We start from the raw sequence: 18,491 nt of genomic DNA on the forward strand, positions 1-18,491 counted from the left end.
AATTTTTTAGGAGGGATCAAGATGAAGCTAAAAAGGAATGAATTAAAATTCAATTTCACCTTTGTACTGATTTATATTCTGATAGTTTTCAAAAGAATTAAATCAAGATTCTAATATTTTAAAATACCAAATTATAATTTTATCATATATTAGCTTAAGATTTTATAAATTTTGAGAAAAATAACCCAACGAATTTCCATTTCACAGCCAGGGCTATTGTTTGCCCCTGGTCTTTGCCCTTGCTTGTTTGGATATTTTTTAAGTTTTAATATATATATATATTTGTGATTTTATTGTAAATATTAAAAAAAATTAAGTGAAAGTTTTTATATTGTTAACATAGAAATCTATCGAGATATATTTCAAATACTTTATTGTATCTCATAAATATAAAGTTGTTTGCATTTAATGACACTTATTGTTAAAAGATAGAATTTAATTACTTTATCAAAACGATTTGGAAAATCAACAGATGTGAATAATTCTATATTAGTAGTTATTTTTATACAAAACTTGCCATAAGGTTTTCAGTAAAAGGCTATTGGAAAATACTAAACGTGTTGTCCTTTTAAGGAAAAAAATTACTTTATTTGATTATTCAATTATAAAATTTATAAAATTTTCATTTAATTATTTAATGTTTTTTGATGTTGGTCAACTATGGATAAAAATAAAATTAAATAATTAGATGACCATTTTATGATTTTTCAGAATTAGGTCATAAAAAAATTATAATTGAGTAACTATTTTATAATTTTTATTGTTAAGTAATAAAAAACATAATCAAGTGACCTTTATTATAATTTACCAATAATATTTCATGCATTAATATTGAGATACTTTTGTTTTATTCGAATTAGTGATTAAAGTTTTTATTTGGTATTTACACCTTTCTCTAAATATTATAATAATTAAAAAAAGTAAAACAAAAGAATATTGAGATATTTTGTGTTTTGAGAGTTGTTGATTTCATTGTAAGACCATTAGAGATTTATTGTGATGATATGAAAATCACACCAAATGTAGGTAAGGAAATAGGAATGAGAATCTTTTCTACATTTAGAAACTGTAGGCATTAAAATTTTGGGAAAAAAAGGGAGAGAGAAAAGTACAGATTTGGCAAAGCAACAGGTGAAAATGAATGGAGGAGAATATAATAAATTGAAAAAAAGGAGAGCCACAAAACAAAAGATAAAGAAATTAGGCCAAAATGCTATAAAGTGAGAAAGGTAAGCGAGATTAACAATGTCATATCTTATTACTACTTAATAAAACCAAAACCAAGATATTATTTTATTTTGGATTTCACCCTTTTACCTATAAAATAAATATTCCATATTTTGAAAATGATGTAAATATTTATATTTTAAGACTTTTATTTAAAAATATGTAAGTTAGTCCGATATGTTAAATTAAGGAGTAAATTGATCATTTTATTAATATTTTCATCCATTTGTACTATGTTAAAAATCGATGTGGCTAACAGAATAACTAGACACGTGACCTCATGTTAATATACAAATATAAATTTTAGCAGTATAAATGAATAGAAGTTTTAACATAATGATTAGTTTACTCTTTAATTTAATGTATAAAGATTAATTTATTCATTTGACCAAATACAATTGGAGACAAAGACAAAGGAGGGTAAGCCCTCGAAAACCATAGATTTACCATTTAATTCCTTAATTTTTATTGAAATTATTCGTTATTATAACAAATTTACATTTTGATTCATAATTCATCTCTAACCCTATTGAATTTTTTTATATCCTCCGTATACCCAAATCGATATATAATATTATTAGCCAAAATTAGCAACAATACCAAATGTTTATGATCCACACAGAATGGAAAAGACATTATCAAATCCCCATGAATCTGGAAATATCAGAATCATGGCTCACAAAATGTTAAATATACCAACCTATCCATATGCACCAGCATTTGCCACAACACTAAATTTCAATATTTTCATTTTTTTAAATAAAATAAAAACAAAAAACAAAGCAGATAATTCTGGAATCCATCCCGGCTCTTTAGGAAGGACAATCTTAAAGAAAACTATTTTGTTAGAGAAACATAAAATTCAAATCCTTCCTTTAAATGGAATATATATTATTATATGCATAATAAATTTTATGAAAAAATATTTTAATTTTTCATCAATTTTAACCTTTAAATTTACATTTTGGTAAATTGTTCCAAAATAGACGGAAAAATGTTTGTTAATTTTATTAACGTGGCATATATGTGGACCCATGTAGATGACATGTTAACATTTAATTAATTTTAAAAATTTAAAAATATTTTATATTTTAATTATTTTAAAAATAGTTTTATATTTTTAAATTTTATATTTAAAAATTAATTAAATGCTAACATGTCATCCACTCCACATGTATGCAATGTCGATAAATTTAAAACCATTAACTTTTCATTCATTTTAAGATGATTTGATAAGATAACATAAGTTTAAAAATTAAAACAAAAATAAAATGGAAAGCTATTTTGTAAAATTAGAGAGCCAAATCAATCAAGAATTACTTAAAAGTCTAGATTAAAATCACAATAATAAAATAAAAAGAAGAGGCATTTAAGTCTTCTAATTTTAATAAATGGAAAAATAAATATATTTGAATTTATTTTAAAAATAATAATAATTAGTAATTAGGCATTTATTCTTTACATTGTTGATTTTATTTATTTTTAGTATGTGTGCCTTAAAGAAAAGTACATTATAAATCAAATCCCAACACTTTATTCTAAAATATACAAATTTAATTAAAAATGATAAAAAAAAAAGCAAATAATTTTTTTATTAGAAAAAAAGAAGTTGCTAAACTTTTTGTTCTTAATACTCTGTTTTTGCCTCTCTTTTACTTCAAGAGAAAACTATTTTAATTAAAGAATTGCTTAAAAAAAAAAAAAACTCATCTAATTACGTTAAATTCTAGTATATTAATTTAATGAAAAAAGAAGGGCCACGTGGCAGAAAAATGGACTATTCTTGTTGATTTTGAGCTGAACCACCACCTACCATGCACCACTTAACATGTGGCTCATAATTTTTTTCATTTTTAATATACTTTTTTATTTGGAAAGTGAAATATCATGTTACTATTTTATTTATTAATATAAAAAATTATTGTTAATTGGCCATTCGGTGACTCTTAACCAATCAGCCTGCATTATCTCATCCACGTCAGCGACACGTTCCATTTTTCGTATGGACCGCCAAACACTGACTCATATATCAACCTTTTTATATATTCGAATATAATTTAAAATAACTTTTGAGGTGAATGTACCTAAGAGGTACCTCTATTATAGAGGTCTTATCAAATTAGTCCTTCTACTGTTAAATGAATCAATTTAATCTTTTACTATTAAAAAGAATCAAGTAAGGTCAAATTAGAATAGAGTTAATATTTACTGTTTAAAGATTATCATTTACTATTTAACAATGTTAATTCTTTTAAAAGTTTTATGATTCTCTAAATGAAATCTTTTGTTTTGACTTAAACGCAATTAAAAATAAATTTTAATATACTTTTATATGGTAAATATTAATTCTATTACAAATTGGACTAATTTGATCTAGAGTTGATGAAATTATAGATATTAAAATGAATAAATTATTATTTTTATTTTGAATATATATGCTTATTTTGGGTATGTAATAAATGAATATAACACAGATGTTTCTTGTGATGTGGTTAAAATATTGTTAAACAATATAAATAATGATAAATTGTATTTAAGGTCATTGAATTATTAGTAAGATAACGTTGTTTAACTCAAAAAAATTACAAAATACTTGTTAAACTATTCAAAAGTTTTTATTCAAGTCATTTGATTACTAAGCTTAGTTAACAAGTTTCAAGCGATGATTTGACGATCAGTACAGTGGGTCAATTCTCATCAATGAGTAAAAAAACATTCATTAGATTCAATTCGAATTAACGATAAATATCGTATTATTTTGTAAATAAATTCAAAATTATAAAAGAAATAAAAAAAAATACATTACGTAAGCACCCTTTGGAGTTCTCATGGGACGCTTTTTTCCTTTTCTGGTAATAACTAATAAGGGACTCTTATTATTGTTATTTTTGGTCCCATTATTATTATTGTTATTGTTATTAGTTGGTGCAAGACAGGAGGGTCAAGCCCTTTTTTATTGAATAATACAAAGGGAAGTCAAATATTTTTTGTTAGAAAATCAGATTAAAATTTAAAATTTAGAATGTCAAAGCTAACAATTTTATATTAAAATAACTTAAAATTGAATTATTATTTTTATAAAGACCAAATTGTATTTTTCTATTTAATAAAAATTGAATTCTTTAAAGGGATCAAAGTGCAATTGGAGCATTTAATTAAAGGACCAAGGACACTGAGTTTAATTATCATTCATAAGTATAAATTTCTCAATCCAAAGTCAGTCTAATACATATAATATAAAACATTATATAAAAATTTCACAAAACTGGAAAAGAAAAATAAATTGCACAAAATATAATGGTTAATAATTTTTTTCGTGTAAAACCATTAAAATATTTTAAAAAAATGGAAAAAGAAAAATAGACAATGTCATCAATCTTGGCTTATCACCTGTTTGAAAGGTTGCATGCCCACCGGGTGTGCTATGTTGCGAGTAGATAGTTTAATTATCATTGTTGTTGTTATTATTATTATTAAGTTCCATTCATTTTAAAATTTTAATTAAATTATTTCAATAAAACTGTTTTAAAATTACTTCAATGAAAGTTTTTAGAATATCTTTACATTTTTATTCATAAAAAAATTAAAAAATAATTACTTATATTATTAAAATCATGAATTTAATCATTATATTAATAATATTAGTAACAAAAAGAACTTATCGATATGCCATTTATAATTTAAAATGTAATTACAATAGTTTAAAATTTTAAAATTAATTTAAAATAAAATTATAATTCGACTTCGAGAATGTCTCATGAATTAACTTTATTTATTATAAAAAAGGGTAAACGCTAAGTTTGAGAGAGAGAGAAAGCGAGATTTTTATTAAACGATGAGGAGACTATGAGATTTTTAAAGGTATTTTCCTCAGAAGATTAAAAGAAATAAAAAGTATTATCCTCACAAACAGGAAAATAAATATATAAAAAGATTGTAATAAAAAAAAATCAACAAACATGAGGCTGAAATTAAATTGGCTACTACTCTCCGACAGTGATACTACTGCTGTTCGCCGCTCAACCTATCCAGACATTTCAAATATACCTAAATTAAAAATCTGACCAATAAGAATTCCCTTTTTATTTTTTCAAAAAAAATTCAGTTGCGATTTTATTTAAAAAAAGAAATAAACAAATTATTACTACATATTTAAAAAATGTATTTACTTGGACGAAATTGAATGTTGCTGGTACGCGTGGCGTTTAGGGTAAAGGAAAAGCTGATGTGGCAAAAAAGTGCGCAAGAGCTAAAGTGGTCCCCACCACTTAACTAAATTAAAAAAAAAAAACTTTATGTCACGAGCAGCTGTACCCAACGCTTGGCCTGCCGTCTTTCTGTCTGAAATTTATTTTTTCTAAGGTCATAGATATTTTTCGATTTTTCATCTTTGCTTTTTCCTTTTTTATATATTTTATTTTATTTTTTCTACTCGTTTTCCACACAACTGTAAACCACGCTCTCTCACTAGTGGGACAAAAACGAAAAGTAAGGAGAGTGAATGTTCCGCGCGTGGGATTAAAAAGTCATAAAATATCTGAAAAATGAGCTACACTTATCAGTTATCCATCCATCCTTCAATATCTTCCACAAAAATAAAACGTGAAAAAAAAATCTTTGAAAAATTAAAAGGACAGTGACATCGCAAAAAAACGACGCGTGTCCAAAGGACTCGACATTTCTCAGCCACAAGATTCCAAGCCCTTCTCGAGTTTTCCATGAAAAAATAAAAATAAATAAAAATAAAAATCTGACGTGGAACCCTTCCGTCGCTTTTATACTGAAGAAATAATCCCTATTAAAATGATTTATTTATCTTCGCTTTTTTTCTAATTTCAAAAATCTTCAATGTTTTTCCCTTCTTCTATTTCAAATCTAAATTTTCGATTCTTCTTGATTCATCTTTTGTTTTAATTTTTCTTCTTTAAATACTTTTCTAAGCAGTTTAACAGTATAGCACGACTGTTAATTGTTTAATCTCTTGCTATTTTGAGAATTTTATTGTGAATTTTTTCCTTTTGATTGCTCTTGAAGTTTTCTGTTTTTTCCGAGATTTCTCGTTTAAACTGGTAAGTTTGTGGCTGATCTGATTTGTTTTGTGGATAATTTAGCTTTTTTTCAGTTTATAATTTGAATTTCTTATGCGACTCACTGTTCATTGAATTTTCTTGTAATCGGAAAGAAAGATTTTTGACTGGTTATTGAATTAGTTCTGATTATTAGATTATATGATGTATTAATAGTGATTTTTGGTTTATAGGGGAAGTTGCAGGAGTATTTCTAGGTTCTGCAAGATTTGAAGCAAAATTCGTTTCTAACGATGGCTACGGAGGTATATACAATATCCTATATTAATGAGGCTTATACTTGCAGTGTTATTTTATGTTTTAAGAAGGTTAGATTTTATCTTTCCTTTCTTTTCTTTCAAGATGAAAGAAAGCTGTCAATTTGCAGTCTGTACTCTGCATAATTTGAATCAAATGCTTCGATGCAAATTTGCTCCTTTTTTTTTTTTCTTTATTTGTTATCGCTATGTTTGCTGGACCTTGGAAACTGCTCCTTTTATGGATTACTGAAATTTATGGAATCAGATGCTTTTTTTTTTTTTTGTTACTCGAAGTTGTATTTTTTTTCAATTGCTTATGTATCTGTGTGGACCTGAATATGCTTTAATGAGAGGAATTAGCATTCATTTGGAATGGAAAGTTAACTTTAAAGAGTGTTTCCTAATTGTTTATATGCTGTTGCAAATTTTGATATAGGACCAAATTGAAAGTACAGCATCACCTACTGCTCTCAAATCCGGTGTGTGCTGTTCCATAGGCAGTGGACAATCTGAGACATTGACTCAATTGCAGGAGTTATACGGATTTAAGCATGATCATACACCCAAGGTTCCTTTCTTCACGTTGCCTATGACCTGTACTTTCCTTTCGGTATTAGTCCCCAGATAGTAATTTTTAAATATTTTCTTTGCTATAGATCCGGAAACCCTATACTATAACTAAACAAAGGGAAAAATGGACCGAGGAAGAGCATCAGAAGTTTCTTGAAGCTTTAAGGCTGTATGGCCGTGGCTGGCGGCAAATAGAAGGTATGTGCGCAGTGGGGATTTTTGCATATACTCTTTTGCCATAGTTATGGTGTGAACAGATTAAATTACACTTGTTTTCATGCAGAGCATGTAGGCACGAAAACTGCTGTTCAAATTCGAAGTCATGCTCAAAAGTTTTTCTCTAAGGTTTATTGCTTTATGTTCATTGCAAGATTTTCTTGATTGGGGAACCATTGTATGCCATGTGTAGACATTCTTATATAGGTTTCTTTGATCAGTCTCTTATACTTGCGTGTCTGTGGTTCTAGGTTGCCCGAGAGTCAAATGGTGGCTTTGAGAGTTCCGCTAAATCAATTGAGATACCCCCTCCTCGTCCAAAAAGGAAGCCAACGCATCCATATCCCCGCAAATCTGTTACGTCTCTTAAAGGAATATCTCCATCATCTCAACTAGAGAGGTCTCTATCCCCCAACCACTCTGTCTCGGAACAGGATAACAAATCACCCTCATCAGTTTTGTCCCCATTTGTTTTCGATGCAATGGGGTCTTCTGCCTCTGAGCAACCGAATAGATGTTCTTCTCCAACTTCTTGTACTACTAATATACAGTCACTCAATAATACATCCCCTGTTGAAAAGGAAAATGACTATGTGACATCTATGGAGAAAGAGACTGAATCTTTATCATCTGTTAAAGTGTTTGGACAATCATCCGAGGAGGACATTTTATCTTTGGTAAAATCTCTGCCCTTTTTCGTTTATGGAACAATTATTACTGACCTTTGTCTTAGAATTTGAACTCTGATTTTCTTTCTTTCTTCATGTAATTACCCAGAAATCCAACACAGACTTTGAGGAACCTGTGCGTGCCAAAGGAAACGAAGCAGCAGTAGTTGTGCCTTTCACCAGTATTAAGCTTTTTGGAAAAACAGTTGAGGTGAAAGATTCCAGCAAACCATCCACGGGTGCAGAAAACTTTCAAATGCAAACATCAAAGAATGGTGTAGCCGGCGAGTGCTTGGACTTGCATTTGTCACATGGGACAGTCATCGATAATTGGAGTACGGTACCTCCTAAATCTAATTTATCCCCTTGTATGGAAATCCACACAGATAAAAATGATCATGTAGAATACACCAGTGATGCTCCTCTGCCATGGTTAGCTTTTTACCAAGGTCTACCCTTTTATTACATCACTTCATTTAATCAAACCCATACAGACCCCAGAGTCAAAGAGACACCGAAAGAGAAGGAAACCCTGAATGAAAGATCTTGCACCGGTTCAAATACGGGCTCAGTTAGTCAAATAGAAAATAGGGAAAGGAATTCGGATTCTGTTGATTCTCAATGCCAAAACCCTTGTCCTCGGGGAAAAATGACATCCCAAAAGTTTAGTAAAGGATTTGTGCCATACAAAAGATGTTTAACAGAAAGGGATATGTCATCATCCATGGTTGTATCCGAGGGTCGAGAGAGGGCACAAAAAGCCCGAGTTTGCTCGTAGTTGCCAGCACCCTTGTTTGGATAAAACACAATAGTAAGCAAAAGAGGATCAAAAATAATCACTTCAGGTGCTTGGTTTACACACATATATATATAGGCAAACTTTTTCAGTGAATTATAGGTAATTTTTGCTGTTTGTAATATACCATTTATATGTATCAGCTACCTTCGGATATCCTGTGGCTCAATGTGTTCATAGCTCCAAAGGGTAAAGAGGGGTCCGTTTGTGTGTTAAAGGGTTAGGGGTCTATCCTAGTTTTTACATATGTATATATATACACATATTATGTATGTGTATATGCATGTTCTGGATGCTAACTTGTTTTGCAACAACGTTTGTAAATTATCTCCCTTTTTTTGTTCGAACTGGAACAGGTGGTTACCTCCACTTTAACATAAACGTTGACTGGTTGTATCCTATGTGCCAATGTTATTTCATGACACAAGAAATAATCAGTTTGCAAAGAAATATTTTTGTCTGCCATAGAAAAAGCTTCTGTTATTTTCTTTTGTTTAGTGCGGTATTAATAGAGATATGCATGATTTGGTGAATCATAAAGGCAATTAAAGAAATTTGATGCGAAGTTTCATGTCATCACATACCATTATTATCACAGTACAATCAATCATAATTTTGATTGGTGTAAGCCGACACCTGGCTTATATGCGAAGTGGTTTTATAATTGAGATTGTTAGTATGAAAAATTGAAACCCCTCGTCTAAATCATTTGGTAAACGATTCAACTTCTAGTCATTTTATTTTACCCCTCGTTGGGTATGTATGCATAAAGGTGTTAGCGCTTACCTCACGTTTGATTGGCGTGGCGCAAAGGTTATTCAGATTGCCAATATTAAATTATTTGGTGCCATAAGTTATAAAATAATATGATTAGGTAACTTACCCCAACTGTATTAATAATAATAATAATAATAATAGATAAATTTTTGAACTTGGTAACATCTCTCATTTTACTTCTTAAAATTTTTTTGGCGTTTTTGTTTGTCTTGGATTACATTTTAGTCATTTCTGTTTGAAACTTTACTTTTTAGTCACTTACGTTATCATTTTGTTACAAAGTGGTCACTCTACCGTTAGACTCCATTACCTCCCTAACGGCAGTCCTACGTGACAGTCCAAATGGGTTTTAAATGCTAACTTAGATGTCCTATATGGCAGTTCAAATTAAATTTGTTTAATTAAAGGTTTATTTTCATTTCAGCAACTAATCATCTAAATTGACATTTGAAACTCATTTGGACTGCCATGTAAAATTGCCGTTAGGGAGATAACAAAATTTAAAAGTAGAGTGGCCACTTCGTAACAAAATGATAACGTAGGTGACTAAAACATAATATTTCAAATATAAGTGACTAAGATATAATTTGAGGCAAACAAAAGTGACTATTTTTATAATTTACCCTAATTGACCTTAGATTTTGTTAAAATATGATAATATGACAATTATTTCACAACATCATTTAAATTTTTTTAAAATTAAAATTTATTTATATTTTAATATTCTGTTTTAATTTTCTAAATTTTATATAAAATTATTTTAAATTTTATATAAATTTTTTAAAATTTTAGGTAATGATATGATACCATAATAAAATTTAAGTTTTAAGGATGAAATTAAGAAAAACCGTCACTGCTTTTTTATACCTAAAAAAACTAGGGATGAAAAATTTTAGAACATTAGCTTCTAAGAAGCAATTGGCCCAACATCTAACAGATATATACAAACCCATTAACCAGAACGGTGTAATTATATGACTAGACTTAAGAGCAACAAAGACAACAAATTAAGAAGTTAAAAATGACGTTTACAACTCAACTAAATGAAAAGAAAAGAAAAAACAAAAAAACTGGATTTAAAAAAACATTTGTTACTAGAAAAGAACCATCAAGAAGTGGCAAAGCAAACAAATCTTCCAGTACGTACATACAGGGTAGACCTAAAAACAAATAATAATAATAATAACAACAATAATAGGCAAAAAAAAAAGAACAGATTAGAGCATGAATAATAAATCTGGTAGGCACTCAGTTTCAACCCTTTTATAAACTCCAAATATCATGTCTGGCTATGGTCCCCTTTCAATGTGTGGGGTTTGCTACCTCTTTTCCAAAATTTTCAACCTCTAAAACCCACTCTTTTAATCCCAAAACCTAAAGACTTAGATCAAAGAATTCGAAATCTAAATAAGATTAGCTCTCTTTAGGAACCTGATGGTTCTGCAATAATACGGCCATATCGATTCAACATAGTCCAGGTACTTCTCCATCATCCATTCTTGAAAATCTTTCATCTTTTTTATACATACCTCTTTGTAGTCCAAGTTCTTCATGTCTACCACAGGTTGCCATACGTGGACTCGTACGTCTTCTTTCAGCTTTCCATGTGCGATGTAGTTATAAGCCAGGAGGTAGTAAGTTGGTAAGTTTCTAATTAGTTGAACCGTCTGGGTGAAGCAGAAAACATACAGGGCACATAAGCCTCTAAGCATCTTGATATAAAGAGCAATGATCAGGGGCCCAAATACCCATAGAGGAGTCAATTCCTTTGAAACTTCAGCTCCGTAAATCAAATTGACACCGAGGTACCACGGAACACTGCATGCGTGGCAGATCGATTGTTAGCAATGTATGTAGATATGTTCACAGCATTTCATCGACAGATCGTGCAAGTTAACTAAGACAGAGGACAACTCAAAATTATTGACAAAAAACTTTACCAAGTCGCAATTTTTATCAAATCATCCTGGGGCTAGAATGTGGAATACTATTATCGCTTGACAAGAAAAAAATTAGAATGAGTAAGGAAACTGGTTAACTCAGCAACGTTTATCAGCGTTGTATTAGTCCTTGAATCAAGACAAGAACTTTATGGTTGAAACTCTTTGCTCTTTTTAGTAAAGACTCATGATGTAGATATTTGAATTCACAAATATAATACCTAATAGTAGTAAATAGTGTATATTGCTAGAAATAACTCGGGGGGGGGGGGGGCAGAAAAGAGAGAACACATTAATTATACTTACAATATTAATAAGGGAATTTTGATTGTGGCATTCATGTCCCAGAAATAGCTCCAGACCGTCTTTAGAATCTTGCCTTTCCTATTACGTTGGGTGTCAATTTTAGCTTCTGACGTGTCCCTTGGAGGCGCTTCTTCTCCCAGAGCATCATCCATCACTCGACTTGGGGATTGTGATCGCAATATCATTATCCATTTCTTGAATAATTCCTGAATAGCAGCAGATCCCACAATGTTCTCACCTGTTTCCGAGGAATATGTAACTGGACCATTATGAGCCTTTGAAGATTCGATTGTGGTTGCTTCACCATCTTTTGGAACATAAGAAACTTTAATAGAACTTTTTGGAACATTCTCATCGATTGCTCTGGCTCCTGATTCGCCATTTTCAACACTGCCTTTGAAGGCTGAAATTCTAATACTTTTGGTATTCAGTCCACAAGTATGAGCCCCTATACTGCAAAAATAAGCCTATCTGAATTCAAATGCTCAAGATGCATATGGTGAAAAAGGAAGTATTTGAAGAAAATGAAAAGAAACTAGGACTGCAAAAGAAAACATAGGAATAATAATTATCGAAAGCAGAAACGAAAATGAGTTCACTTCATGCTCAAAGTGAAAAGCTCTTTCACTTCACCTCTTTTCCACAGCAATAATGAATGCATAAAATGTTAGATGAGAACAACTTAATTTGGGTTTACAAGAAAAAATTATTTATAGTAATAGTAGAATAGCACCTAAATGCATACAACATTTGCATTCATATAACAAAAAAGCATTCTTGTCATCTTCACGTGTAAAGGAAGAAAAATAAGAATTGAGGCAAGAATTTTTAAGAACAACAACAAAACACATCAAGGACAAAAATACATGATTTCTATAGACCTGTATTTATGGAGTTAGACAATAAGCATTATTGCACCAATCAGGCAATGTTTGGCACCATTAACACCTTGGTAATCAAAAGCAAGAAACAAATTTCCATTTACCACCTCACATCACATAGCACGAAATTATCTCAATGAAATTTTATGCACCAGAAGTAAATGTAATCACCATGATGCATTTTCAAAATCCTTAATTTTTAGATTAAACAGTTGATTCCCTATCGCCTTTCACAAACTTGTACCTTCACTTCCAAATTTTTAGATTAATAGAGAACTTTAAAAGAAATGGGAAATTTGGGGAAAGGAAAAAATGTGGTAAGAACAAGCATTTTGGATTTTTCTTCCAGAGAAAAGAATTCAATATGCTAAATTAAAAGCACTAGTCCTAGTCCTTTCAGATCACCACTTCCATATACTAAGGGACAAGCTACCAGCATGGAACTCTGTATTTTGTTTCTTAACATAAGGGAACTGTTGCTTACCATAAACAAGTAGAGTGCCTTAATGATATGCTCCTCTCCCTTCTCCCAAGCATATGAAGTGTAACTACAGGTCTCTTTAGCGTCAATCCTTTCCTCCATAATAAAGGCCTTGAAGGGCATGCTACATATGAACCCTGCAATGCAATAAAAATGAGCTGAAGGAATGCCACATATGAATCTTAAAATGCAATAAGTCAGCATACTTTGCAGTCAGATAAATACCAATACAAAGCTGTGATACTAGATTTGTTAGATAAGATACCAAATGAGACTCTTCCTCAATAAACAAAAATCCTCAAAGCAATACAAAACGAGAGCTTCCAGAACAGAATTCTTTATTTCATAGGATTCAACTAACAATGCTTCGATGCACCTATCTGCAGAACTTTACTTCAAACTCAGCCATCAAACTCTTAATTTCTATAGAACTTATTCCATAAACTCCTAATCTACCAGTTTTACTCAAAACTTAATCTTGGAATACCTGCAATTGATGGGTCACCAACATCATAGCTGCAACTTTCACCACAAGCTCCTGAACATTTATTCAACAAGGCCTAAACAAATGAAATGAAACACGGTCAATACATAATGTCCTGCATCAACAAAAAATATTAGAAGCTTTCAACGGTATGTAAGAAAGAAACTCCAACAAACAATGGCATGAAAGAGAACCCATCCAGTACAGAAACAGTAGAGGAACAAATTCCACCTTATCCTAACTATAGCAATCAAATATATTGACTCAAGATTTCCAATACATAACAAACAACGGATGTTATATACAAAAATAGGACGAGAATGCCGGGCAAAAATGGGAGCTCAGTTGAGTTTCAGAAAATGAAACAGAATTCTATTAAAGAAAAAAGAAAAGCTGCATATATTGACATTACTTTCCCTCTCTATCGACATTACTTTCCCTCTCTTTTCTCAGCATCCAAACAAGGGTTGAAGCTAATAACTTCAAATTAAACCATTTTATACGCGGATAAGTGAAATTCCTCGTTCTTTCAAGGAAATTAAAGTAAAACTCGAATTCAATTCGTGACTTTTTTGTTTCAATTGATTCCTGTTTTTCTAATTTGAGCAAATAAATATTGAGGAAAAAACCCTAAATGCATTAAAAAATAAAATAAAATAAATAGCAGAGAAGAACAAGAAGAAGAATAGACTTTACCTGTAGACGTGATACCTTCAGCTCCTATCCAAAACAGCTTCGAAATTGAATTTGCTTTCTTTTTATTACGAAAATAATTAACGAAAAAGATAAATAATAATAATAATAATAATTTATTTTTCAGATTCTCTTAAAAAAAAAACAAGCTAGCAAATAAGCCGGTGCTTCGCCTTTGGCCGGTATAAATATTTTAAATTTATTTAATTGTCAAAATTATGTATTTTTATATTCATTTAGTGCAATTTTAAATCATTTTGACATTATCTTTTTACAATTAATGTTTTGAATTAAACATTAATTTAATTGTCTGAAATACCAGATTTTTTCAGAACAAGAAAGTGTAAATAATAATGAAAAATGTATATTATAAACAAGAAATTGCAATGTAGTCCTAATACAAGGTTTAAAAAATTTTAAAAAAAGTGTGTCCAAGTTTCCACATAATACGAACCGTCACCAAATTTCACATAAAATATATACATGTATGTGTGTGAACATAAATTGTTTACGTCTCTTTTACTTAAGTTGTAAGCTAAGAGTGTTTGGGTTCCCCAAATTCCAAACACTTTTTCATACCTCTCCTTTAGGCTCCAATATTTTCTTTTTGAAACTAGGTTGGAGGTGAATTAATTTTTGAAAGTATTAAAGTTGAGTCTAGGGTAAATTTATCTCTTCTCAAAATATTTATAAAAATATTATTGAATATATATGTTTAATTTATTATTATTCTAGTCTTTTAATTTCGGTAAGTATTACGAAAGTTTTAACTAGGATTACGATTACATTTTATTCTCTCTATTAAAAATTGGACAAATTAGTCATTATCGTTAAATTAAAGAGTAAATTTATTATTGGATTAAAAATTCATCCCTTTTTATGGTTAAAACAAGTCTCTATAAGTTAATATGAGGTACACATGCCTATTTCATCAACCACGCTAGTATTTAACGGTAAAAATAGATGGAATTTTAACAAAAATAACATGTTTGTCTTTTAATTTAATATACATGGGTTAATTTACTTTTTTAATAAAATATAATCTAATTTCTAACACGAAAGCTTTCATGATACTTTTACTTTCAACTTCGTGTCTATGATTACTTATTTCTATTTCTCTAGAACCTTTGCCAATGAATTATTTATCCAAAATTTGGAAAAAGAAAAATTACTTCAAAATTGAGTTATTATCAAAATATTTGATATGTGACTTATTTTTCAAACTCAAAAAATGTAATCTTATTGAGATTAAAATCTATTGAAGCAAATACTTCTTTAATGAACTTTGGAAAGAAATAGAAAACATAATAAAATAAAATAAAATTTAAGCCAAATCAAGTCGAAATTTTCGAGTCAAGTTCAGGATAAATTATTGCTTTTAGATCAAAATCAGGGTATGCAGTAAGTAAAGCTTCGAGTCGAAATCAAGATATGCAAAAATCCAACCCTGCCTACCTCGTTGTGATCACAAATCTAGGCTTGAAGTTCGGCCTTCCGCCATTTTATGGTGATGCGTGGTTGGCCCTACAACTTGGGCCATGTTAAAAGCTACTTTTCTCTAGCTTGCCAATCGGTTTTTTATTGAACTTGGGTCTTTCAGGGCTTTAAGCCTGCAATCTCATAGCTTGAACAAATTTTTTTTTTTTGGTTGGAATCGTGTCACCATTTTGTAGAGCGTTTCAAAGTCATATTTGATGAAGAACCATTGACTAAAAGTATAATGGGTTTTTTATATTAAGAATTAGATTACATTTTATTTTTTTTACTAAAAAATAGATAAATTAATCTATGTATGTTAGATTAAAGAGGTATATGTTGTCACGTGCAATTGTTTAGTTAATTCATCGGCTACGCTAATTTTAATAATAATAATACATAAAAAAATTAACAAAAAAAAGATAAAATACAATCTAACTTCTAGCATAAAAATTCTCATGATACTTTCACTCATTAGTTCTATATATAATGGTGAATTTGGTGTCAAAAGTTACTAGAATTCATTCTACCTGAGAAAAGGTTTTTTTTTCTATGTATAAGAGCAATCTATAAGATATATCCCTCTCTCAATTTAATCCATATATGCCCTTGGTCAGTCAGTGTTTGGGTGGGCACACATCCATGTGATTCAAGACTAAAGGGCTTATGTACCCCCATGCTTTTGCAAAGTTTTTAATATATCAATTTTCAGCTTTATCTTTCCATAAAGATGGTGAAAATGATAAACTTTTTTTTAATCTACCATTTTCTCTTTTATATAGATCCCAATATATAGTTGATAGAGATCACATGGTCTCCAAATCTGAATAAGATGTGGATGATCCGCCAGCTTCAATCTCTATATATGTAGTTTCTATGGACTAAGCTAATTTGTGGGTTTCTTTTTTAGCAAACATTATTTTGTATAGGACAATGACAATCTAAATATACATATGGTGGGTGGCAAGCATGTATCACCATCCAACCCAACAATTTGCCTTCTTTTGGACTTTATTGGATTGTCATTTGGCGCATGATAAAAAGTCTCTTTTAACTCTTAAAAAACAAAAATCACCATTTCCTCGTAGTAATATTACCATTTATTATTATTCACCATTTATCAATGTATGCATGAATGGACCTATGCCATATGTAAAATCGACTATAAATTTCAGTACCATATGTATCCAACTTTTTTTATATCGAAAAGGGAACTAGGTTAATAAAATGAAAACGACAGTCAAGCTCGATGTATAATACACATTGTTTATCAGTCAACATAAACTTTTAGAAAGAGTATTGCAAATATTAAGCAAATTTGAAAAATTAAAAACATTCAAATTACTCCCGAGTTAGCATATTGACGTATTTGTTCTTTTTACGGAAAACATGCTTTATAGAACTAACATCCAAAGAATGGTGGAGCATCCTACACTCATCAATTAAGGGAGAAAAAAATATTCTCATTAGATAAAAGCTAAATAGCAATGGTAGCATCAACTTCAATTTCAATTACATTAAAATCCTTGGGTAACTAGAGACTGCTTCTAAGGGCTCATAGTTCAGCTTGAATGCTAGTGGTACTAAAAATATGACGGAACGAACCAATGATTCAATTCCCATCATGATCAAGTATAAAAACTCTTGCTACAGCTTTACCTGGGTCTCCTAAATAAGATTTATTTGTGTTGAGTTTATAAAATCCCTTTGACAGAAGATTTCCATGTCATTGGAGTAAAGGAAAGGGTGAGAATTGCCGAAAACAAGTGCATTTCTGATAAACCAAAATTTCGGCCGGGCAGCCCAAGATTTAGAAGAAATGTATCGACCTATACCATAATAATACTAATTATGTTTCTTCATTGTATTTGGATTGACTTTATTATCCGAAGACACAAGATATAGTGGTCCAGCCAGTAGGTTCCACAACAATTATTACAGCAATGGTTTTAGTAAAAAGAAAGAAAAATTTCCTCGAGAAATCGTCTTCACCTCTATTGCTACACTGCTTCCATTTACATTTTATATTTGCGTGACAGAATTGGTCAGAGGTATACTAAATAGTTTCACTTATTATATTTTATCCCCAGAAATCACAGTCATCAATATATCAATAAACAAAAATCCTAAGCCCTAAATCTGAACTTTAAACCACACTCTAAAATTTTTTATTGACCTACTTATTATTTTATTAAAAAAATAGAAAATGTATACACTGTATAGTAGCATCACTTTGCTTTAAGTGGAGCTAGGAATCTATTCTTTCAAGAAAAATAAAGGGAGGGGGAGGCATATTGGGAGCAGTGGAATAGGTTAATAAATGATAATTCCCACCCATGGCAATGCCGACCAGTTGTTTTAATATTGAGGGTGACTTGCCCTGGCCCAATATTCCTCAACAGCTAGCTTTGCTTTAATTTGCTGCAGTGGTGGGTGAGACTATTTATAGTGCCCATTTCTTAAAAGTTGAGAAAATAACAACAATGAAATATAAATATATGTATATCCACATGTATTCCATATGGTACATTGTACTATTCATAAGAAAATTAAAGTTTTAACTTTGAAGATATATTGTTGGAAGGACTAAATCATAATATTTATGAATCATAAAATAAAAACAATAACAATAAAATATATACTTGATTAA

General features: G+C 30.1%; 2 protein-coding genes across 3 annotated transcripts; one reads left to right on the forward strand and one right to left on the reverse strand.

The window, feature by feature from the left end:
• Positions 1–6,055: 6,055 nt before the first annotated feature.
• On the forward strand, positions 6,056–9,276 carry LOC105765707 (protein REVEILLE 7). The gene is made up of 7 exons (XM_012584923.1): positions 6,056–6,296; positions 6,488–6,559; positions 6,990–7,121; positions 7,210–7,321; positions 7,407–7,468; positions 7,591–8,016; positions 8,117–9,276. Exons 2-7 carry the CDS (start codon positions 6,548–6,550, stop codon positions 8,783–8,785), a joined length of 1,413 nt encoding a protein of 470 aa, XP_012440377.1. The 5' UTR covers positions 6,056–6,296; positions 6,488–6,547; the 3' UTR covers positions 8,786–9,276.
• Positions 9,277–10,651: 1,375 nt separating this feature from the next.
• LOC105765708 (uncharacterized) lies at positions 10,652–14,517 on the reverse strand. 2 transcript variants are annotated; one of them, XM_012584924.2, is made up of 5 exons: positions 14,369–14,517; positions 13,676–13,748; positions 13,192–13,325; positions 11,827–12,279; positions 10,652–11,398 (listed from the first exon to the last, which is right to left on the reverse strand). In XM_012584924.2, the coding sequence occupies exons 2-5, from the start codon at positions 13,700–13,702 to the stop codon at positions 10,984–10,986; spliced, it is 1,029 nt and encodes a 342-aa protein (XP_012440378.1). In that variant the 5' UTR covers positions 13,703–13,748; positions 14,369–14,517; the 3' UTR covers positions 10,652–10,983. The 2 variants fall into 2 exon arrangements, with proteins under 2 accessions (XP_012440378.1, XP_012440379.1); XM_012584925.2 differs by lacking the exon at positions 14,369–14,517 and adding an exon at positions 14,085–14,268.
• Between the last annotated feature and the right edge of the window lie 3,974 nt (positions 14,518–18,491).

The sequence above is a fragment of the Gossypium raimondii genome, chromosome 12, assembly GCF_025698545.1.
Source record: "Gossypium raimondii isolate GPD5lz chromosome 12, ASM2569854v1, whole genome shotgun sequence".
Taxonomy (NCBI): Eukaryota; Viridiplantae; Streptophyta; class Magnoliopsida; order Malvales; family Malvaceae; genus Gossypium; species Gossypium raimondii.